Source organism: Gymnogyps californianus, chromosome 3, assembly GCF_018139145.2.
Source record: "Gymnogyps californianus isolate 813 chromosome 3, ASM1813914v2, whole genome shotgun sequence".
NCBI lineage: Eukaryota > Metazoa > Chordata > Aves > Accipitriformes > Cathartidae > Gymnogyps > Gymnogyps californianus.
Window position 1 is genome coordinate 40008890 of NC_059473.1, and position 18021 is coordinate 40026910.

General features: G+C 43.9%; 1 protein-coding gene across 3 annotated transcripts; it reads left to right on the forward strand.

The window, feature by feature from the left end:
• The first annotated feature begins 1315 nt into the window (after positions 1-1315).
• Positions 1316-16072, forward strand: HNRNPU (heterogeneous nuclear ribonucleoprotein U). Of its 3 annotated transcripts, none has more exons than XM_050895213.1 (14): positions 1316-2194; positions 3187-3298; positions 3423-3496; positions 5773-5912; positions 7454-7553; positions 8631-8743; positions 9149-9412; positions 9661-9780; positions 10299-10427; positions 10798-10966; positions 11503-11742; positions 12204-12406; positions 13500-13571; positions 13986-16072. In XM_050895213.1, the coding sequence occupies exons 1-14, from the start codon at positions 1453-1455 to the stop codon at positions 14037-14039; spliced, it is 2532 nt and encodes an 843-aa protein (XP_050751170.1). In that variant the 5' UTR covers positions 1316-1452; the 3' UTR covers positions 14040-16072. The 3 variants fall into 3 exon arrangements, with proteins under 3 accessions (XP_050751170.1, XP_050751171.1, XP_050751172.1); XM_050895214.1 differs by having other exon boundaries at positions 3190-3298; XM_050895215.1 differs by having other exon boundaries at positions 1316-2158.
• The last annotated feature ends 1949 nt before the right edge of the window (positions 16073-18021 follow it).

An 18021-nucleotide genomic window follows, 5' to 3' on the forward strand; every position in this document is an offset into this window, starting at 1 on the left:
CAGGGTGACTTCCTCGTCTCTCCTCCCTTCCTCATGGTGCAAGTAAACGTAATTTGTTCTGGTTCAGGCGGCCACGTGACCTGTACCAACACAAGGCAACTTCATGCCAAAAACACCTTCCCTTCTGTTACACTTCATACTGATCTTCTAGTTGTTTGACTTGCTTTTCTTTTTCTGCAAGTGAAAATTAGCTTTTTATCCAGGCTCCCTAAGGAAGCAGACTTGCAGATCAGTGCTGCCTTTCTGTTCATGTGAAACCCTCTCTCCTGTTTGTTTTCAAGTAACTTTTGACCAAACTGGAAAAAGTCAACCACTGTACAACTCAGTGGCTGCGGAGAGCCCCAAATTAATGCTGTGCAGAGGGAAAAAGAGGGAAAACTGAGCACTTTTGGTTAGCTGATCGGCTCTGTGCTGAGCTCGACTAGTGCTTCTTGTCCAGTGGAGAGTTAATGCACTTGAAAAACCTTTGTTAGCCCTCTGGCTTTGTTAGCCCCAGCTTGGTCTAGTTAAAGATCAGGTCTATGCATGCCTCTTAGTGCTGCAGCCGGTGAAGAAATGGGTATATAGCTCTCCTTTTGTCCTTATGTAACTGTGCTAACAAGGTTGTATCAGGGTAACTATTTTGAGTAGCAATGTTCGTTTTCAAACCCTTTACGCAATGAACTGTGCGGACTAGGCCCGAGATGGGCGCCCGGGAGCGACGGGAGGGAAGGAGCTGCCCTGCCTGCGAGGCTGTGGCCTGAAAACAGGGCCGGGGCGCGGGGGGGGGGGGGGCGGTAAGGCTGTTTAGTGGGGCTGGGACCTTATTCGGGTTTAATCCACGCGAGAAGGACGGACGGAGGCCTGCCGGGGTGACACGGTGACTGATTTCCAGTCCCGAGTGGATTATTTTGCCGAAAGGGTGTATCGGAGAGGGGACAACAGCGGTGCCTGCAGCCGCGCTTCCTGCTGCCGCCCGCCCAACATGGCGCAGGTACAGCTGCTGGCAGGGAGCGGGGCGTTCCGGCAGGGAGAGCTGCTCTTTCCCCTCACGCTCCGCTCTGCGGCCCGGCGGAGCGGCCGCGGCGGCGCCCAGCACCCCACGCGTGAGGGCGGCGGGGTCCGCGCGGAGCCGCTGCGCTCGGGCGAATATTTACGGTATGGGCGCGCGCGTGCGGCCGTTACGGTAGCGGGGGGGGGGGGGGGGGGGGGGGGGGGGGGGAGGAGGGACGACGTGCGCGGGGGCGGGGCGGGCAGTGCTGCGTGCTCGGCCCCGCGAGGCGCGTCTCCCTCGCGAGCTCGGTGAAAGGATTTGGCGCCAGGCGGGTCCGCTTTGCAGCTGCCGCAGCCGCACGAACCAGCCGCGCCACCCACCCACCGCCTCCCGCCGGGGCCTCGACCCAGAGCCGCCGCCGTCCGCCCCAGCCCAGAGTCGCCCGCGCGCCGCCCAGGGATCGAGCCGCCGCCGCCGCCATGAGCTGCTCGCCCGTGAACGTGAAGAAGCTGAAGGTGTCGGAGCTGAAGGAGGAGCTGAAAAAGCGGCGCCTCTCCGACAAGGGCCTCAAGGCCGAGCTCATGGAGCGCCTCCAGGCCGCGCTAGACCAGGAGGAGGCCGGCGGGGGAGGCCCCGCCAGCAGCGCAGTTGAGCCTGGCAACGGCAGCATGGAGGGGGAGGCAGCCGAGAGCGGCGGGGGCGCCTCGCAGCTCCACCAAGGGGGAGGCCCCGACCAGGCCGCGGCCTCCACGGCGGAGGACGACGACGAGGAAGGGCTGGAGGCCGCCGATGGCGACGCCATGGAGCTGGGCGAGGAGAACGGCGAGCGGGCGGGGGCCGGGGGCGGCCCCATGGAAGAGGAGGCGGGCGGCGAGGAGGAGGAAGAGGAGGAGGAGGAGGATGAGAACGGAGACGACCAGGGTTTCCAAGAGGGGGAGGACGAGCTCGCCGACGAGGAGGAGGCCGCGGCCGGGGACGCCAACGGGCACGGGGAGCAGCAGCCGCCCCAGCCCCAGCCCCAGCAGCAGCAGCAGCCCCCGCCGCTCCTCCAGCCGCGCGGCGCCGCCAAGGAAGCCCCCGGCAAAAGCGCTGGCGGCGCCTCGGGGCCCCCGGCGGCGGCCCCCTCCGGCCCGGCGGGCCCCGCCAAGCAGCAGCAGCAGCAGCAGAAGAAAGCGGAAGGTGGCGGTGGTGGCGGCCGCCCCGGGGCTCAGGCCGCCGGGGGTGAGTGTGCGCGGCGGGGAAGGGGGGGGGGGGGCGAAAGGCCGTTAATTCCCCCCGGGAACCACCGTTCCGGGGGGGGGGGGGGGGGGGGGGGCAACGGCCAGGAGGGCGGTTTCCGGGGCGCGCGCGGGAGGGCGTTCGCGGCGGGCGCGACGGCGGCGCCTTCCCTGCGGGGAGGGGGGGTGGGTTCCACCGCCCCCCGCGCGGCACCGCGTGCTCCCCTCCAGGCGCGGGGCCGGAGGAGGAGGAGGAGGGGCCGTTGGGCGGGGGGGGGGGGGGGAGGCGCGGGGAAGGGGCCGCCGCGCCGGGCCGCGGGGGGAGGGGTGGCGGCGGAGGGGCCGCTGGGGCGCGCTGTATTGTGCTGAGGAGCGCTCGGCGGCGTGACGTCACTTCCGGCCTGGGCGCTGCACGGGATGGCGTTGGGAAGGCCTGGTACAATGGAGGCGGGAGGAGGCGGAATCCCTTCCCTGCAGGCAGCCGGGCGGCCCCGCGCGGGGCTCCCGCCCGGGCCGCCGCGCACGGCCTGCCGAGAGGAGGCGCAGTCGTGCGGATCGCTCGGTGTCCTTGGAGCGGCCGGGAATGTCCTGCTTGGCGGGGCGGGGGGGGGGGGGGAAGGTGCGGGTCTGGCGTCGCGGGAGGGGTTTTTTTGTCCGATTTTTTTTTTTTTTTTTTTTTCCCCACCGTTCGGGAGCGGTCTGGCTTTTTTGTGCGGATCTTAGTAGCATCGAGGACTGTACCAGCTGCTGCGTGGTGTACTGGCCGCTGCTGTCGTGGATCAGAGATGATTTAGCAGATGAGTTTTGAGTCTTCTGAGAAAATTCGAGATAAGGGGTTTTATCTTAGTACAAAGCAAAATTCTTCTTTAGGGTACTATTGCTTTTCTCATGCTGTAGGTTCTTACAGTTTCCAAAGTTGGAACCATCGTATAGGATTTTATTCTCAATTAAAGAGTTACTTCCTGTAATTAAAATAAATCATTCATTCTGTTACAGGAGATGCTAAAACAGAACAGAAACCTGGTGAGAAAAAGAGGGGAGTGAAGAGACCACGTGAAGACCATGGCCGTGGATATTTTGAATACATTGAGGAAAATAAGTACAGCAGGTAAATAAACTTAATGCTGGGCAGCATTTTGTGAATGACAAGAAGAACAGAAATGCTTATTTTAACAGTGTGAAAATACATGTAGCTTTATTATCATTTGTTTGGTTGGTTTTGTTTTGTTCAGGGCCAAGTCCCCTCAACCACCTGTTGAAGAAGAAGATGAACATTTTGACGACACAGTGGTTTGTCTTGATACTTGTGAGTAAACATGCTTTCCTTTACTCTGGAAAGGTGTGGTAAGAACAGAAGGAGATACAGGTCTTTATATTAGCAGTAATAAGCTTGGTTTTCCCATGAAGTCTGTGATACCATACAGTTTTCTGAAGAAATCTTAAAACACTAATCTAGTATGGAAACTAAGCTGGCCCAGTGTAGAGTGAGTGTAGAACACTCTAGAAACAGCTTGAGAAACTAATTATATAGCACGTGAGCTTTTTCATTTCAGAAAGTTCTGAGAGTCAGTAGTGTAGGTGGTTTACAGTAGTACAATTTGTGAAGTGAGCTTCCTGCATAACTTGCGGAGGCCCTACTTATGTACTAACCAGTGGAGTATTTTTTTGTGTTTTCTGATAAATTTAGCAAAAAAATCAGGTAAGACTTCCTGAAAAATGACCCATTCATGCAACCTGGGAGTTTGTGGGGCAGAGGGGTGATCTGCGCAAATGGGATGGCAGAGAGAGTCGGTTGGAAGGGCACAGAAATTGACAAGTACCTACAAACAGTAGGGGGTTTTTGAGGCAGATTATAGATGTTACTATGATTGTGATGTACCATGACTGGGGCAAAGCTAATATTTGTATTCTTGAGGGTAAGTATAAAGACTTGGTGCAGTATTAGAAAACTTGAGTAAGTGATGCTTGAACTTGCTGGATTCTTGAAGTGCCATGGAAGGAAAGCTTAAATTTTGGCATTATCTGGCATATTTGCTAGTAGTTCCAGGTGTGGTTTTCCCCAAGAAATGTTTTGAAATGGAAGGAGGTATTATTTTACAGCCACATAAATTGCTGGATATGCCATCCTTGACATTTTGGTAACTAAATCTCAAGTTTCTAGCTGCTAACGTGGTGAGTAGTCACCTTTGTGGGAGCTTCTGATTTTCCCAATAACTTGAGTAGTAGCTACTTTTTCGTTATTATTATTTCTAGTAGAAAGTTTTGTTACTGGACAAACTTTGTGACTTAAAGCGTTGACAGACTGCTTGGAGATCAGAATCAAACATAGCTTTAAGACTGAATTGTGTAACAACTTGGCGTGCTCTTTTCTGGACCATAATGATCCAGACATATAAGAGGTTTAGCACTCTTAAGTGCTTTTTATTATCTGTGTCTTAAAAGGAAACTGTAACTTCAAATTCTGTTCTCATTTGTTGTTCTAAAAGTAACCTACACAGGTGGGTTTCTTCTGTATGATTTTATCTGGTTTTCATGCAATAAATAGAAGTCAGAAGTACTAATGAGAAAACACTTGGATCACAAATATTGCAGTTGCAACTGGGGATGGCTGTATGCAAACAAAACAAGATCTCATGCACGAGAGTTACCAGTAATACAGGGAAGACTGCATTTTAGTGTACTCAGGCAGCATGCAGATTTTATACCAGGGCAGAACAACTCACTGCTTGCTCATTTTGCTCCTTTCTTGAAACCATCAGATAGATTTGGCGTTTCTTCTATGGATACCTTGCTCTGGGGAATTCAAGTGCTATGTCCTGCACCTCATGTTACCATTTTGCATTGTCTTTTTGAAACCTACTAGAAGATTAATTTGAAATTCATGGTGTGCAGCTCTGAAGATGTCTGTAAAACAAAGGTTCCACTTAAGTTCTTAGAGCGATAGGTGAATTCATAGTGCAGATCGTGTTTCTTAGGTGAAGTAGGTTGTCTTGCCACATTCTGCGTGCTTAACCTATCTGTACTTAACTGATTTTATTTTAATTGGCTTAATCTAATTGGACTTGCTAATTGACTATATTAACCAAAGACAGTACTACTTTCAGTACTTAAACAAAAATACTGTTGTTCCTATTTACTTCTCAGCTGTCCTTAGGTTTGGGCATGAGGGGTAAGAAGACTTCAAAAAAAGGTACCTAGCAAATAATGCAAGAGCACAATGCAGATTCCTTTGCTCACTCTATATTGATGGAAATATCTGAGGTAACTGACAAAAAAAAGGTTCGAATAGATGAGATGAAATTCAGGTTTTTAAGCAGATGGAAAAAGTAGAGGGAATTTGGTAACAGAAGTGAAGGTGGCACGCTGAAAGTTATTCTTGTTAGCTAGCTTTTCCCAGGATTTTTGGCTGAGCTTCAGCCTGCACCTCCATCTAGGCATGTGTTCAGTTGCTTTCCTGAGCACTTGCTGGCAGTTTGTCTTGAAAATCACCTTTGAAAGCTGAAATCACCTTTAATGCATAAAATTGGGCAGCTGTACTTTATTTTGTAATAAGAGTAAACAGAATGATTTTTATGTTAACAGATAACTGTGACCTGCATTTTAAAATCTCAAGAGACCGGTTTAGTGCTTCCTCTCTGACCATGGAAAGCTTTGCTTTCCTTTGGGCTGGAGGGAGAGCCTCCTATGGAGTTTCTAAAGGCAAAGTCTGCTTTGAGATGAAGGTGAGTTAAACTGATGTTTTATGGGAGACCTTTTGCATGCTTCAATATAATATTGTTTATATTTGTCAATTTTTGGGGGCTCAGTTGAAACTAATTCAGGTGAACAGGAGTTTCAGAAGGCCTTAAGAGCCTGTGAAATGGTTCTTGATAAGATGGCTCAATTTGCAAAACTGCTTCCTCTTTTATAAGAACTTCCATTTAACAAAAAAAAAAAAGCAGCAGCTTGCATTTGCCCTGAATGTGTAGCTTCTGGTCTCATTTTTGAACCAAGAATTTTATTTGGCACCTTGTGCATCAACACTTGAAGAATTTTGATACTTGCTAGTCAGAAGTTTGCTTGCAGTTTCTGAAGATTACGAAAAGCTTGGCTTTTTTTTAAAAAGAGATCTAAATTATCCCAGCAGTCCTTTCTTCTGTTCCTACTCAGTCTTTGAGTTTGACCTGCTCTAAGCAGGGATTTGGGCTAGATGACCTCCAGAGGTCCTTTCCAACCTGAGTAATTCTGACTTGTGTATGCAATGGATGTGAGAATTTAGCAGGTACTTGAATTTTGAGAGCAAGAGTTCTCCTAAAGGGTAAGAATGGCAAAGAGCAATCAGCCTTGTAATAAACAGATTTCTCCAACTTGTTGATGAGAGGCACAAAGCTTGTTTTTTCTTTTTTTTTATTTAACAATGTTAAAGGCTTCTTTGCATATGATGTGCCTGTGTATATAAATGCTTGCTCTGTTATCTTCCTCTAGTACTTTCAAATCTAACCACTACCACGAGGAGTGGGTAATGATCCCATTCTCCATGCTCTTGCATTGAGTGGTGTCTGTGTCTGTTGGTGCCTTTAACTTTGGAAGGCCAATGAAGTGAAATTGATGTCAGTATTTATTGCCCTGTTCACTTTCAAATCAGTTTCATCTCAGTCACCTGACTCACATAGTTGTGGAACCTGGTAGGATGCTGATCAATTTTTCACTTTGAAGTTTGTAAGGGCAGTTAGAAAATAGCTGGTTGTCTATGGATTCCTGCACTTTTAGGTAGGTTTTTTTGAATCTGGTTATGTTGTTTGGAAGCTGGCAACTTGCCCAGGAAGTCTGCTTACTGTGGAAAGGGATGAGTGTAATATTTTCCCCAGTCTGTGTAAAGCAATTTTATTTTTGTCCTTTACCATATTTTATTGGCAAAGTAATTTACTGTTAATCCCAACTTTATGGCGATTATTTAAAAAAAAAAAAAGTATACATCTTGTTTGTGATTTTAATACAGTATCAAAAGGATTAAGGCTTTTGGCCACTGAGGGACTGCTATGACTAAGTGCTTTGAAGGTGTATGTTATCTTGCATCTTCATTGCTCGGTCAGAAGATGTAACTATTCAGTCATTGGCTTGTGGTTTCACGTACTTAAGCATGTTTTATTTTTGCAGAAGGTGATTACTCAGACTTAGCAAAGGTTTAACCAAAATGTAAGGGTTCCAGATGTTACCTTTGTGTTTCCATCTTGTTAGTGTCTAATAAATATTACATACCTTTTAATAAATAATTTAAAAATAGGTTACAGAAAAGATTCCTGTTAAACACCTGTATACAAAAGACATTGACATACATGAAGTGCGAGTTGGCTGGTCACTGAACACAAGTGGAATGTTGCTTGGTAAGACTTAAACATTTGATTACTTTTGTATTATTTATTGTGTACGTGGCTGAAGTTTTAAGTCATGTTTTCTTAAGCAGATGGGAAAAGCTTAGTGATTGTAGTCCGTGTGTTCTGAAAAGTGGTCTTAACTTGAATCGTTCACTGGACACGGTGCAAGAAAGTTTATTACTGGACCAAATAAAGTCGTTAAGTATTTTGGCCTGTAAGGAGTTCATGATCTGAGAGTTAATTCTTTCAGTGGTCAAGTATGGGTTGTGGGGAACATTCTTGAAGACCTGACAAGATTAAGGATTTCTCCTTTTCATGTAGTGTCATAAATAGGAAGGGGGGGGGGGTTGCCTTTTTTTTTTTTTAAGTGGAGAAAAATTCCCAGATAACTGCATTATCATTATTTTGGCTTGGGGGGAGAATCCTTATTTCCGAAAGTAGCTAGGAAGAAAGAAGTACAACTTTATTAGATGTATGGGAACTGATCATGATGGTATTTATAACTGATACCTGCTGCTGAGACACATCTTTGGGAAATGTATATGAATTGCTTTGTTCTGACATCAGCAGCAGCTTTCTAGTTAAGTACTTAAGTTCCAACTGAGTCCTTGTGTTTGACGCTTCCTGTTAGCTTGTTCCTTGCAGCTTCATCCTCAGCTGTCGCATAGGCTGAATGTCTGCTAAACTCCCTTTAAAATGGGGAGGGGTAAGTGCTACCAGAGGCTAAATTCAGAAAGCCTTTCTGACTAACTACGTTACAGGTATACCAGTGCATAATCAGGTCTCCAGAGTTTAAAAATACTTGCTCATGTCTTTATCTGGCAGTTCAGCTTTATGTCAACATGAATCTGGAACCAGCAGCATAAGGCTTTTAAAACTGGGATGGGGGAAACACTGCTGTTCCATCTCAAGTGAGAGTATTCTTGAATACAAGAAAGAGCTGCAGCTGTTTGGGGGTCATAGCTTGTTTTGGCATTAATAAAAACATTCTGAACAGTAGCTTACTTAGGTAGCTGTAAAGTGATTGTATTTCTAAAAGGTTAGGTGAAAATGCCTATTTTTAATGAGGCTAAATTATTTCTTCAGGTGAAGAAGAATTTTCTTATGGGTATTCTCTAAAAGGAATAAAGACATGCAATTGTGAGACTGAAGACTTTGGTGAGAAGTTTGATGAAAATGATGTGATTGGATGTTTTGCTGTAAGTTTTCACTTATATTTTCTTTTGAGGAAAAACATCCCTGAATTTTTAGACTGCTTTGATGTGAGAAGCAGTAAACCAAATAAAGAAAAACTTGGAGCAAGACAAGTTATTTAATGTAGGGAGGAGGCAGAAATAGCAGGTATTATCAACAGTGACTGCTGTCAACATGTTGAGATCTCATATTCACAGACAAATGTCTTTAAGATCTTTTTTTTTTAAAGGCTTTAAACGAGATAATCATTGACAGTAACTCATCTTAAGAGAAAACTTTTAAGTAGTTCCTTTATGATATAAGTGTTACAGAAGTTGAGTGAACATAGCCAATGTAGTGAAATGACTAATATGACTTTATAGAGTGAGGAGAGTAATTTTATCCAAACTAATGCTTTGTCTGAAAAACAGAATTTTGATGGTGATGAAGTGGAACTCTCATATTCCAAGAACGGACAAGAGCTTGGTGTTGCATTCAAAATAAGTAAGGAAGTTCTTGATGGGCGGCCACTCTTCCCACATGTTCTCTGCCATAACTGTGCAGTTGAGTTCAACTTTGGTCAGAAGGAGGAACCTTACTTTCCTGTACCTGAAGAGTATACCTTCATCCAGAAGGTCCCCCTGGAGGACAGGGTCCGAGGACCAAAGGGGCCTGAGCAAAAGAAAGACTGTGAGGTAAGTTTCTTGTTGATAATATCAAAGTTGTTGAGATAGATGAACAGAAGTGGTGGAGTTTAAGCAGACCATTGTACAACTCTCTGACCTTTTTGTTTGTGGGCCTTAATACTTGGTATCCCATGACTCTTCACCCGCCCTGACACCTCCATGCCCCCCACTCAGTTTCCATTAGGCTTGCTGGTCTAAGTTGCATATTAAAGAAAATCTTTGAACTAGTATCTCAAGTATAGAACCTGTCATCGTAGGTGGTGATGATGATTGGCTTGCCTGGAGCTGGCAAGACTACATGGGTTACCAAACATGCAGCAGCAAATCCTGGGAAATACAACATTCTTGGGACAAATACTATTATGGACAAAATGATGGTAAGTGGTAATATGACATTTTATTTGTTGGTATGTTGAGGACTTGCTGTAAATCCAAGGTCTTTGGCTGCCATGGGGTTCTTCTGTATCAAAGAAGTCTAAGAAACCAGCTACTGGTTTTCTGGTGACCATTAAAGATTGTTATCTTGCTGAGCTGCTAACTCATACGTGGCATATGAGGATTCTGAAGCTTTTTGTGGTACTATATAAGAGATAGTCAACTGTTGTTGACTGTTTAAGTATCTCTATTTCTCTTTATATCACTGTCCTCAGAATAGAACATTTAGCTTTGTATTAGTAATGTGATGAGTATACCTTAGATTCAGCTGTATCAATTCACGTAGATTCTTTGTTTATAAAGCTCTGTGTCTTATGGAGGCTTTGGGAATTTCAGTTATGAGTATTTAGCTGTGGCCTTGAATTGAACAATCCTTGAAGGGAGGTGAAAAGCGTTTAGCAAAGGAAAATGTCAATCACGTGTATCAGGGCTACTTTAACTCTGGGAAATCTCTCTGTAGGTTGCAGGTTTTAAGCGGCAGATGGCGGACACTGGAAAACTTAACACACTGTTGCAGAGAGCTCCACAGTGTCTTGGAAAGTTCATTGAGATTGCAGCTCGTAAGAAGCGGAATTTCATTTTGGATCAGGTAGAAGCTTCAGTGAAAAATGGTTAAGGAAATTTGTTATAGGCTGTAGTGCAGTAATTAAATGGGATTAAAGTTACATTGTAATAGCAGTTGTTTCACTTACTGACTTACTACTCATTCAGGGGACACAAAGTTGAGATATTACTACAAATGCTTGTCTGAACTTCTCTGGATTTATGGGATGTGGGAGGAATAGTGTGTTAACACGTGGATATGAGCTCGTAACTTTGCATTATGCAGCATCTTTATGTCCAGTTATTTGTAAACTTCATTGCAAGCTCTTGTAGAGGTGAAGTCTATACACCATAAGTTGACTTCCTTAACTCTTACAATGACAGCTACGTGTAGTAAGTTACTGCATTTTTTTCAGACAAATGTGTCTGCAGCTGCGCAGAGGAGAAAAATGTGCCTGTTTGCAGGCTTCCAGCGCAAAGCAGTTGTTGTTTGCCCAAAAGATGAAGACTACAAGCAAAGAACACAAAAGAAGGCAGAGGTGGAGGGAAAAGATCTTCCAGAGCATGCAGTTCTCAAAATGAAAGGCATGGAACATAATCCTATACTGTGTTTTAGGATGCTGAGTATCTGTTTAAAGGATTAAGTAAACGTGAAGTCTAAAAAATCACTTTATCTTAAACAGTTGTACTTAAACAAAACTGGAAGACTATTGTAACTTGTAGGACAACACTATATTGTGTTCCCTCTGCTGCAGTCCTTAACACTACTCAGTTATGCTGATACGCTTCATGCAGATGCACAAAGCTGTCTTGGCATAAAGTGCCCTATATAAGTGACATATTTGGCAGAAACTGGTATTCTGAGTGGAGGCTTATAAAAGAAAAAAAAAAAGATATAGGCAGAATGTTTTCAAGGTTTGGAACAGTACTGGCAACTCCATGAAGACCTGTTTATTTCTTTTGTCACTGTTATATTTCTTAAATGTTCAAACTACGTAATTTTGTCCCTATGCTGAGGGAATGCAGGGGGTGGGAGGAAGAATGGGAGAAAGGTGGTTAAATTGCGGCTTTGATTGTAGCTGAATGTAGATGCTGAATACTCAGTGTTTTTGCAATTATAGGGAACTTCACACTGCCAGAGGTAGCAGAATGTTTTGATGAAATAATCTATGTAGAGTTGCAAAAAGAAGAAGCTCAGAAGCTTTTGGAACAATATAAAGAAGAAAGTAAGAAATCTCTTCCGCCAGAAAAGAAACAGAACACTGGCTCAAAGAAGAACAAGAAGAGCAATAAAAATCAATTTAATAGGGGTCAGAGAGGACGTGGAGGATTCAACATGCGGGGCAACTTCAGAGGAGGAGGTGAGCCTAGAAATAAGCCTGTAAATTTTGGAGGTTGCTGCTGCTGGGGGGAAAAAACGTTGTAGTACTTGCATTGCAATTACTATGTAGTGGGAACCTTGATTTCAACTTCAGTAAGTTTAATGTGTTGGTGCAAAGTTAATTGTCCAACTTCAAAAGTGAGGATTGTCAAAATCCTGGATTATGCTGTTCATGTGGTTTGAGGCACAGCTTTGAGTTTTTGTGTTAGATTTGGTGTTCGCTTGTGTACCAGACTGTATGGGGGGGGGGGGGGAGGAGGGTAGTGCATGATTAAATTGCCATTTTTCACTGTGACCAGATGACTTAATCTTTGCATTGAAATTTTTGCGCTGAATTTGAACATCTTATTTCTATACCATCATTATTTTGAACAGTAATCTTCACGTAAGAAATACTTAAGCCCTAACAATTACTTGATTGAAGTAACTCTCTCCCTGCAGTCCCTGGCAATCGTGGTGGATACAACAGGAGGGGAGGCAACATGCCTCAGCGAGGTGGTGGAGGTGGTGGTGGTGGCGGTGGCAGCAGCGGTGCAATTGGCTACCCGTATCCTCGTGGCCCTGTCTTTCCAAGCAGAGGTGGCTACTCAAACAGAGGAAACTATAACAGAGGTGGAATGCCCAACAGGGGAAACTACAACCAGGTGATGCTTTTGGGGGGATTTATTAGTTGAGCTACAGTACTTTGGATGATGTTGTTTGAAGGTTTGGTGGCTGTGAATAGCCACAAACTTGGTTGTGGTACTACACTAAGGCCACGCTAAAAGGCCTAGCTTTCTAGTTTGGTGTGTGTGCCCAGGGTTCTTATGTTGCCTGAGAAGTTCTGATGCTGCTGTGGAGGTTCATTCTGTGTTAAGACTGTACCTCTGTCCTGTTAAAGATGAAGATTTTAGGGCATGTGTGTGAACGCTTGTGTTTGATTTTTCTTTTTTTAATTCTTTTTTTTCCCCAAATAGTAGTAACTGTTGTTTGGCCTTAGGGTCAAGGTGTATCTTTATCAAGCATTTAGGGAACTTTCTGGAAATAGCTCTGGAGAGAGTCTTTGTTTTGGTGTCTGGTATCAAACACAACTAGTAAAGGCATACTAGCCTAGGTCTTAACTGATGAAATATCAGTGGAAGTATTTGAAGACATAATTTGGATTATAGAAGAGCCAGCAGATGGAGCCCAAGCTAGTAAACATGGCTCAGGTTTGTCTAATACTGACAAACAGGGGAAATGCAGTATTTTATCTACTAGTATCAATGTCCCTTTTTTTGCACCATAACTTTTATTTGAAGTTTTGTGGACCAGCTCTTCTATTTTCGGTTGTATGACCCATATCCTTTTGTCTGATCAGATAACACATCCTTGTAGCAACTACAGCCTTTCCTAACTAAAAATAGGCAAGCTCTTGTATTTTTAGTTGTCCTGGTGCAGTTTAGCAGCTGGAAATAGGGTGAGTCAAAACTGGATTAGCCAGCTTTCCAGACCACTGGCAACAACAGTTTGAGCTGGCTCATGAAGTCTGAGGTTCTTGCCCCATGTTTAAGAAGCAGTTGCTTGGAAGGGGAGACTTCTGGTATTCTGGTGTTTTTCAGGGAGGTTTTTTGTTTGATGTTTTTAACCTAGGTGTGATACCTTGTATTTGAAGGATTCTATATGGTATGCAATGTTCTGGTGGTAATAAAGATTGGTATTAGTAAACTTCTGAAAAATCTGTATAGATGAAGTAGTTAAACTGTTGTCCTCTTGCAGAACTTCAGAGGAAGGGGAAATAATCGTGGCTACAAAAATCAATCTCAGGGCTACAACCAGTGGCAGCAGGGTGTAAGTAGTCATAACTTTACCTTTTCGCTGATTGTTAACTTGAATGCTTCAAAATGCTGTCTGAAATAAATAGATGTGTAATCAAAACTGGATAGCAAAATCTTTTAATGCTAGGTAATATCACTATAAATAGTTTTCTGTGCAAAACTTAATCTGGCTTGATGGTCTTGATATATCAAATATCAGCTATGGCTTATCGGTCTTAATGCTATGTAGTATTTGGCTTCACATTACTACTGTGAAGTGAGCTCTTAACTGCCTTCAGTTGTTGAGGAACTTGCTGCTATTTGAGAGGACTTTAATCTTCTCAAGTTCCAGGAGAACTAGATGTTTGTTAAACACTTTTTTTTCTGTAAGAAATACAACCATTATGTCATTACAGGTTAAAATTAACTATTTATCCATTTATTGCAGCAATTCTGGGGTCAGAAGCCATGGAGTCAGCATTATCACCAAGGATATTATTGAATACCCAAATAAATGAACTGATACATATTTCTCCAAAACCTTCACAAGAAGTCGACTGTTTTCTTTAGTAGGCTAACTTTTTAAACATTCCACAAGAGGAAGTGCCTGCGGGTTCCTTTTTTAGAAGCTTTGTGGGTTGATTTTTTTCTTTTCTTTTTTTGTACATTTTTAATTGCAGTTTTAAAGTGATTCGTAAGAGAACCTCAGCATTGTGCACGATAAGAGAATGTGTCAGTATTTCAGGGTTCTACATTTTATCTGTAAAATGTGACTTTTTTTTTACCACAACAAAAGTAAAACGTTGCTTTGTACCTGGTGTCTTTTTATTAAAGAATTTTCTCCTTTTTCCCCATCCCCCAATTTCTAAGAAACAGTCGTGAGTCATGTCACAATACGATAGAAATGTTAGCAACCAGATTCGTGCAGGGGCTCCTTAGTAGCCCTCATGAATACTATGAGATGATGTAAAGCTCCATATTGCACTCCATCCTCTCTATGAAGCTTCTGGGTGGGGAGGGGAGGAGGGGGAGGTAAAAGTTTCTGGCAATAACTAGGACTTTTTTGTAACATTGGAACTCAATAAGACGTTGGGGGCAAAGAGGAAACCTGGGGCTAAATAGTGAAGGTGGAGTGTATGTAGAAGCTCTTAAAGTTGTAAAACTTGGTTGCATTATTTGTGGAGGCTCAAACTTGTGAAGGTACAACACCATAATTTCTTTTCCATTTGTTCTGCATTTTGATTCTGAAAAGAAGCTGGCTTTGCCCATTTCTTATTAAACAAAACTTGTTGTAAATCCAGTTGTCTAATGGGATCTATATGAAGTTAGCTGTGTGTCTGTATAACTCTTTCCCCACAAAATACTGTATACCTAGTGTGCTTGTAGTAGTTACTCCACCATTTTGTAAGCTAATGAAACTGTGAGTCACCCATTTTATATCTAATTTTTAATCATGTCAATTCTCAAATGGGTGTATCTCCTTAGCCTGCTGATTCCTTTTCTCTTTAAAGAAAGTGGGTGGAGAAATTTAACTCTAGACGTTTGTTTGCAATAAAATAAACTCATTTTACTCTTGTTTTGGGATTGTCGCCATCAAGGTCTAAAATCCCTTTAAGGCTATAAAGAGGAAGAGAATGTATGAAAGCAATGATGTTGGACAGTTTTAAACTCATTACTGTGTACATGCTGAAGTACTTGTGTTTCTTTAAAAATCTAAACTGGTGGTTGCTCTGTTAGAGATATATCACGTGTATAATCACGATTTAACATGCTTATGTGTATAGGGCAAAAGTCTTTTGAGTTGCGCTTGCATCATGTAAATCCACTTAACCTATTTATTGTAAAATAGACATAAGGGAAGGAGCAGGGGAAGAAACTGGACAGGGAGTAGGACAGGAGGAGGGTTGTCAGGGAGAATGAATCCCAGAGTTGAACAGAAAGCTTCAATTTGTTTTAATGGCTATTTTGTTCAGATTTACGCTTTTGTAAAATTGTAGTGGCACTGTTAGCTGCTAATTTCCTTGCATTTTAATGCTGTAAGACAGGGGAGAGACGTAACGGTTGTAAGTTGGACTCGTGATAGACATGTGAAAACACGTCACTGCCGGCATCTGGGCATTGGGGTTTGCTGCCGAGTTCCTCGAGGCAGCGTACAGACTAGCAGAGGCTTACCAGCAGCAGCCTAGACCTAGAGTTGGTGTAGCGTGCTTGAAACTCTTCTCAAATGTTAGTTGATTTCTAATAGTCTTCAGAAGTAAAGTTGTGTTGCTCTTCTAGCCTTTATAGCAGATGACATTGCATATTGACATTAAACATTAACAGCACCACCTCCTTGTTAATACTGCTTTAAATCATCCCTTTACTTTGACTGAGAAAAATGTAAATTGTCTTTAAAGAAACACTATTTAATGAACTAGAAATGTGGGGAATCTAATCCCAAATCTGTTTTGCTGAAATGGAATTTTCTTTAGACTTGCAAAAAAAGTTTAGTGTAATTAAAGTCCATCTCCCTTCTACCCTCCTCACAAGAACTAACACTTTGTATGGAGTGCTGATCCTTTGCTTATTTTGGTACTCTATAAAATTATATAGTCTTAAACTGAAATATAAGAGCCTACACTTACTATGTGGTTGTAAAGCTTGTATTTTAATTCAAAAGTCTGGGATGTTTTGTTTTCAATTCTTCAATGTATGGTGTTTTTAAAAAAAAAAAAAAAAGCCACATGAGAGGAAGTGCTTCAGCCGTCTTACACTTGAAAGAGGAGTATCTGTTTCTACTAAGAATACTCCTATATGAAAAAAGCTGTTTTGATAAGTTCAGCAATGTATGTGCTGCCTGTGTTCCGAGGTACAGAATTCAAAAAAGCTTCAATGAAGCGCCACTGAGGCACATGTAATTCACAAAGGGGATAGGAAAGTGCTCAATGCTTCCCTGCTCTACCACAGCAGAGCAGAGACCAGCACCTGCATCAGGCTGTGTGTTCCTTCAGCCTGGGTCCACCCACAAAGGAGAGACTCCCTCAATTTATCTTTGCTCTGATATTCCTAGGGAAGGGATTTATTTTGCCATGTGAAAATGGCTTGTATAGAAAAGCCATTACCTAGAAAATCACTTTACTTAGAATTTGCAGTTTGTGTTTAAAAAAGGCAATAGAAAACTTAGCTGATGACTCCAGAAAGGTGAGTGAAGCACAGCTCTATGTTACCAAAATGAGAGGGCCGAGCCATCTGTCATGTTGAGTAACTTCTCACAGCTTATGGGGACTTGTCTGCATGAGGAAGAGTACCTGTATTCCAGCAGCTGCACTGCTGGCGGTGGCGGTGCAGGTGCTGGTGACATACAACGTGGGGTTTGGGTTCGCGTTTGGTTGGTTGGGTGTTTTTCCCCAGTGGAGTACAAACTGGGTTTGCTTTTTTTTCTAATGGAGGTTGTTTTTTCTAACGGAGTACAAACCTGGAGAACCTTGGACCTGGTTCGGTAGCAGTAGGAACGTGGCGTATGATGTCTGTGCAGCTATTAGCAGTAATGCTGCTGCTGGTGGTACTCTCCTTGCAGCCCTGTCTGCTGAAGCTGCTGACATCTCTCACCTTACAACAGGTTGTAGCCACCCTGCATTGCATGATGGGGCCATGTGTGCTTAGCTGCAGAGTGAAGGCAGGTCTGTGCTGGATATCTCAGGAGGAAGTTCCCACTTAAAAAAATACTCCAGTTGTGTTTCTGCCTTTGCTAGTAACGGTTGCTAGGGTACGCACTGTGTAAATGGAGGTGCTTCCCTGAGGCTCCGTGGTACTGGCGAGGGGCTGTGTCCTGGGCGCTGTGAGAGTAAATGGACTTTGTAAATGGTCTCTTACCTGTGGGACGTCAGGGCGTGGCTTTGTTCTGGGGTGCCTTACGAGATCCCTGTCCCCAAACCCCGGCTCTGCTGTCACAAGCTGGCCCTTCTGGTGTGCTGCACTGCTCATGCGCTGCATGGGGAGTACTCAGCAATGCAGTCATGTGCGTGTAGGAGCTCAGTGTAAGTCACACCTGTACACAAGTTTCTTTTGGTGCCTATTGCAGAATAATTTTTGATCAGCAAAGATGTTTTTAGAAATTCTGCCCAATTTTTCTGGTAGCGGGATGAATTAAACCCGTATTCTGGCAATGCCATGTGCAGTCCATGCCACTTGCATTAAAAAAAACATTTCTTCATGGTGTAAGCCACCAGTTTTTGGTTGGTTTTTTTTTTTTCTTTTACTCTTGCAACACTCTTGACCAATGTTTTTAATAGAAATAGGTCATGATGTCATCTTTTAAGATTCGGAGGTTTCCTTGTTCATGACCTTTTGGAAAACTAGGCCAGTGCTTTCTAAAAGTGCAACCTCAGACTAAGCCACAAGAAATCGAACTGAGTTACTGTCATGGTTTAACCCCAGCCAAACTGAGTCCCACCTTTGCTAAGGCTGGCATCAATGTGGTGAGCCCTGGGCGGGGGGGGGAAGCT

Coding starts and splice junctions, on each gene's coding strand:
- HNRNPU (XM_050895213.1), top strand. CDS start 1,453: ATGAGCTGCTCGCCCGTGAACGTGAAGAAGCTGAAGGTGTCGGAGCTG. Junction 9,413..9,660: donor AGCAAAAGAAAGACTGTGAG/GTAAGTTTCTTG, acceptor CTGTCATCGTAG/GTGGTGATGATGATTGGCTT. Junction 13,572..13,985: donor ACAACCAGTGGCAGCAGGGT/GTAAGTAGTCAT, acceptor CATTTATTGCAG/CAATTCTGGGGTCAGAAGCC.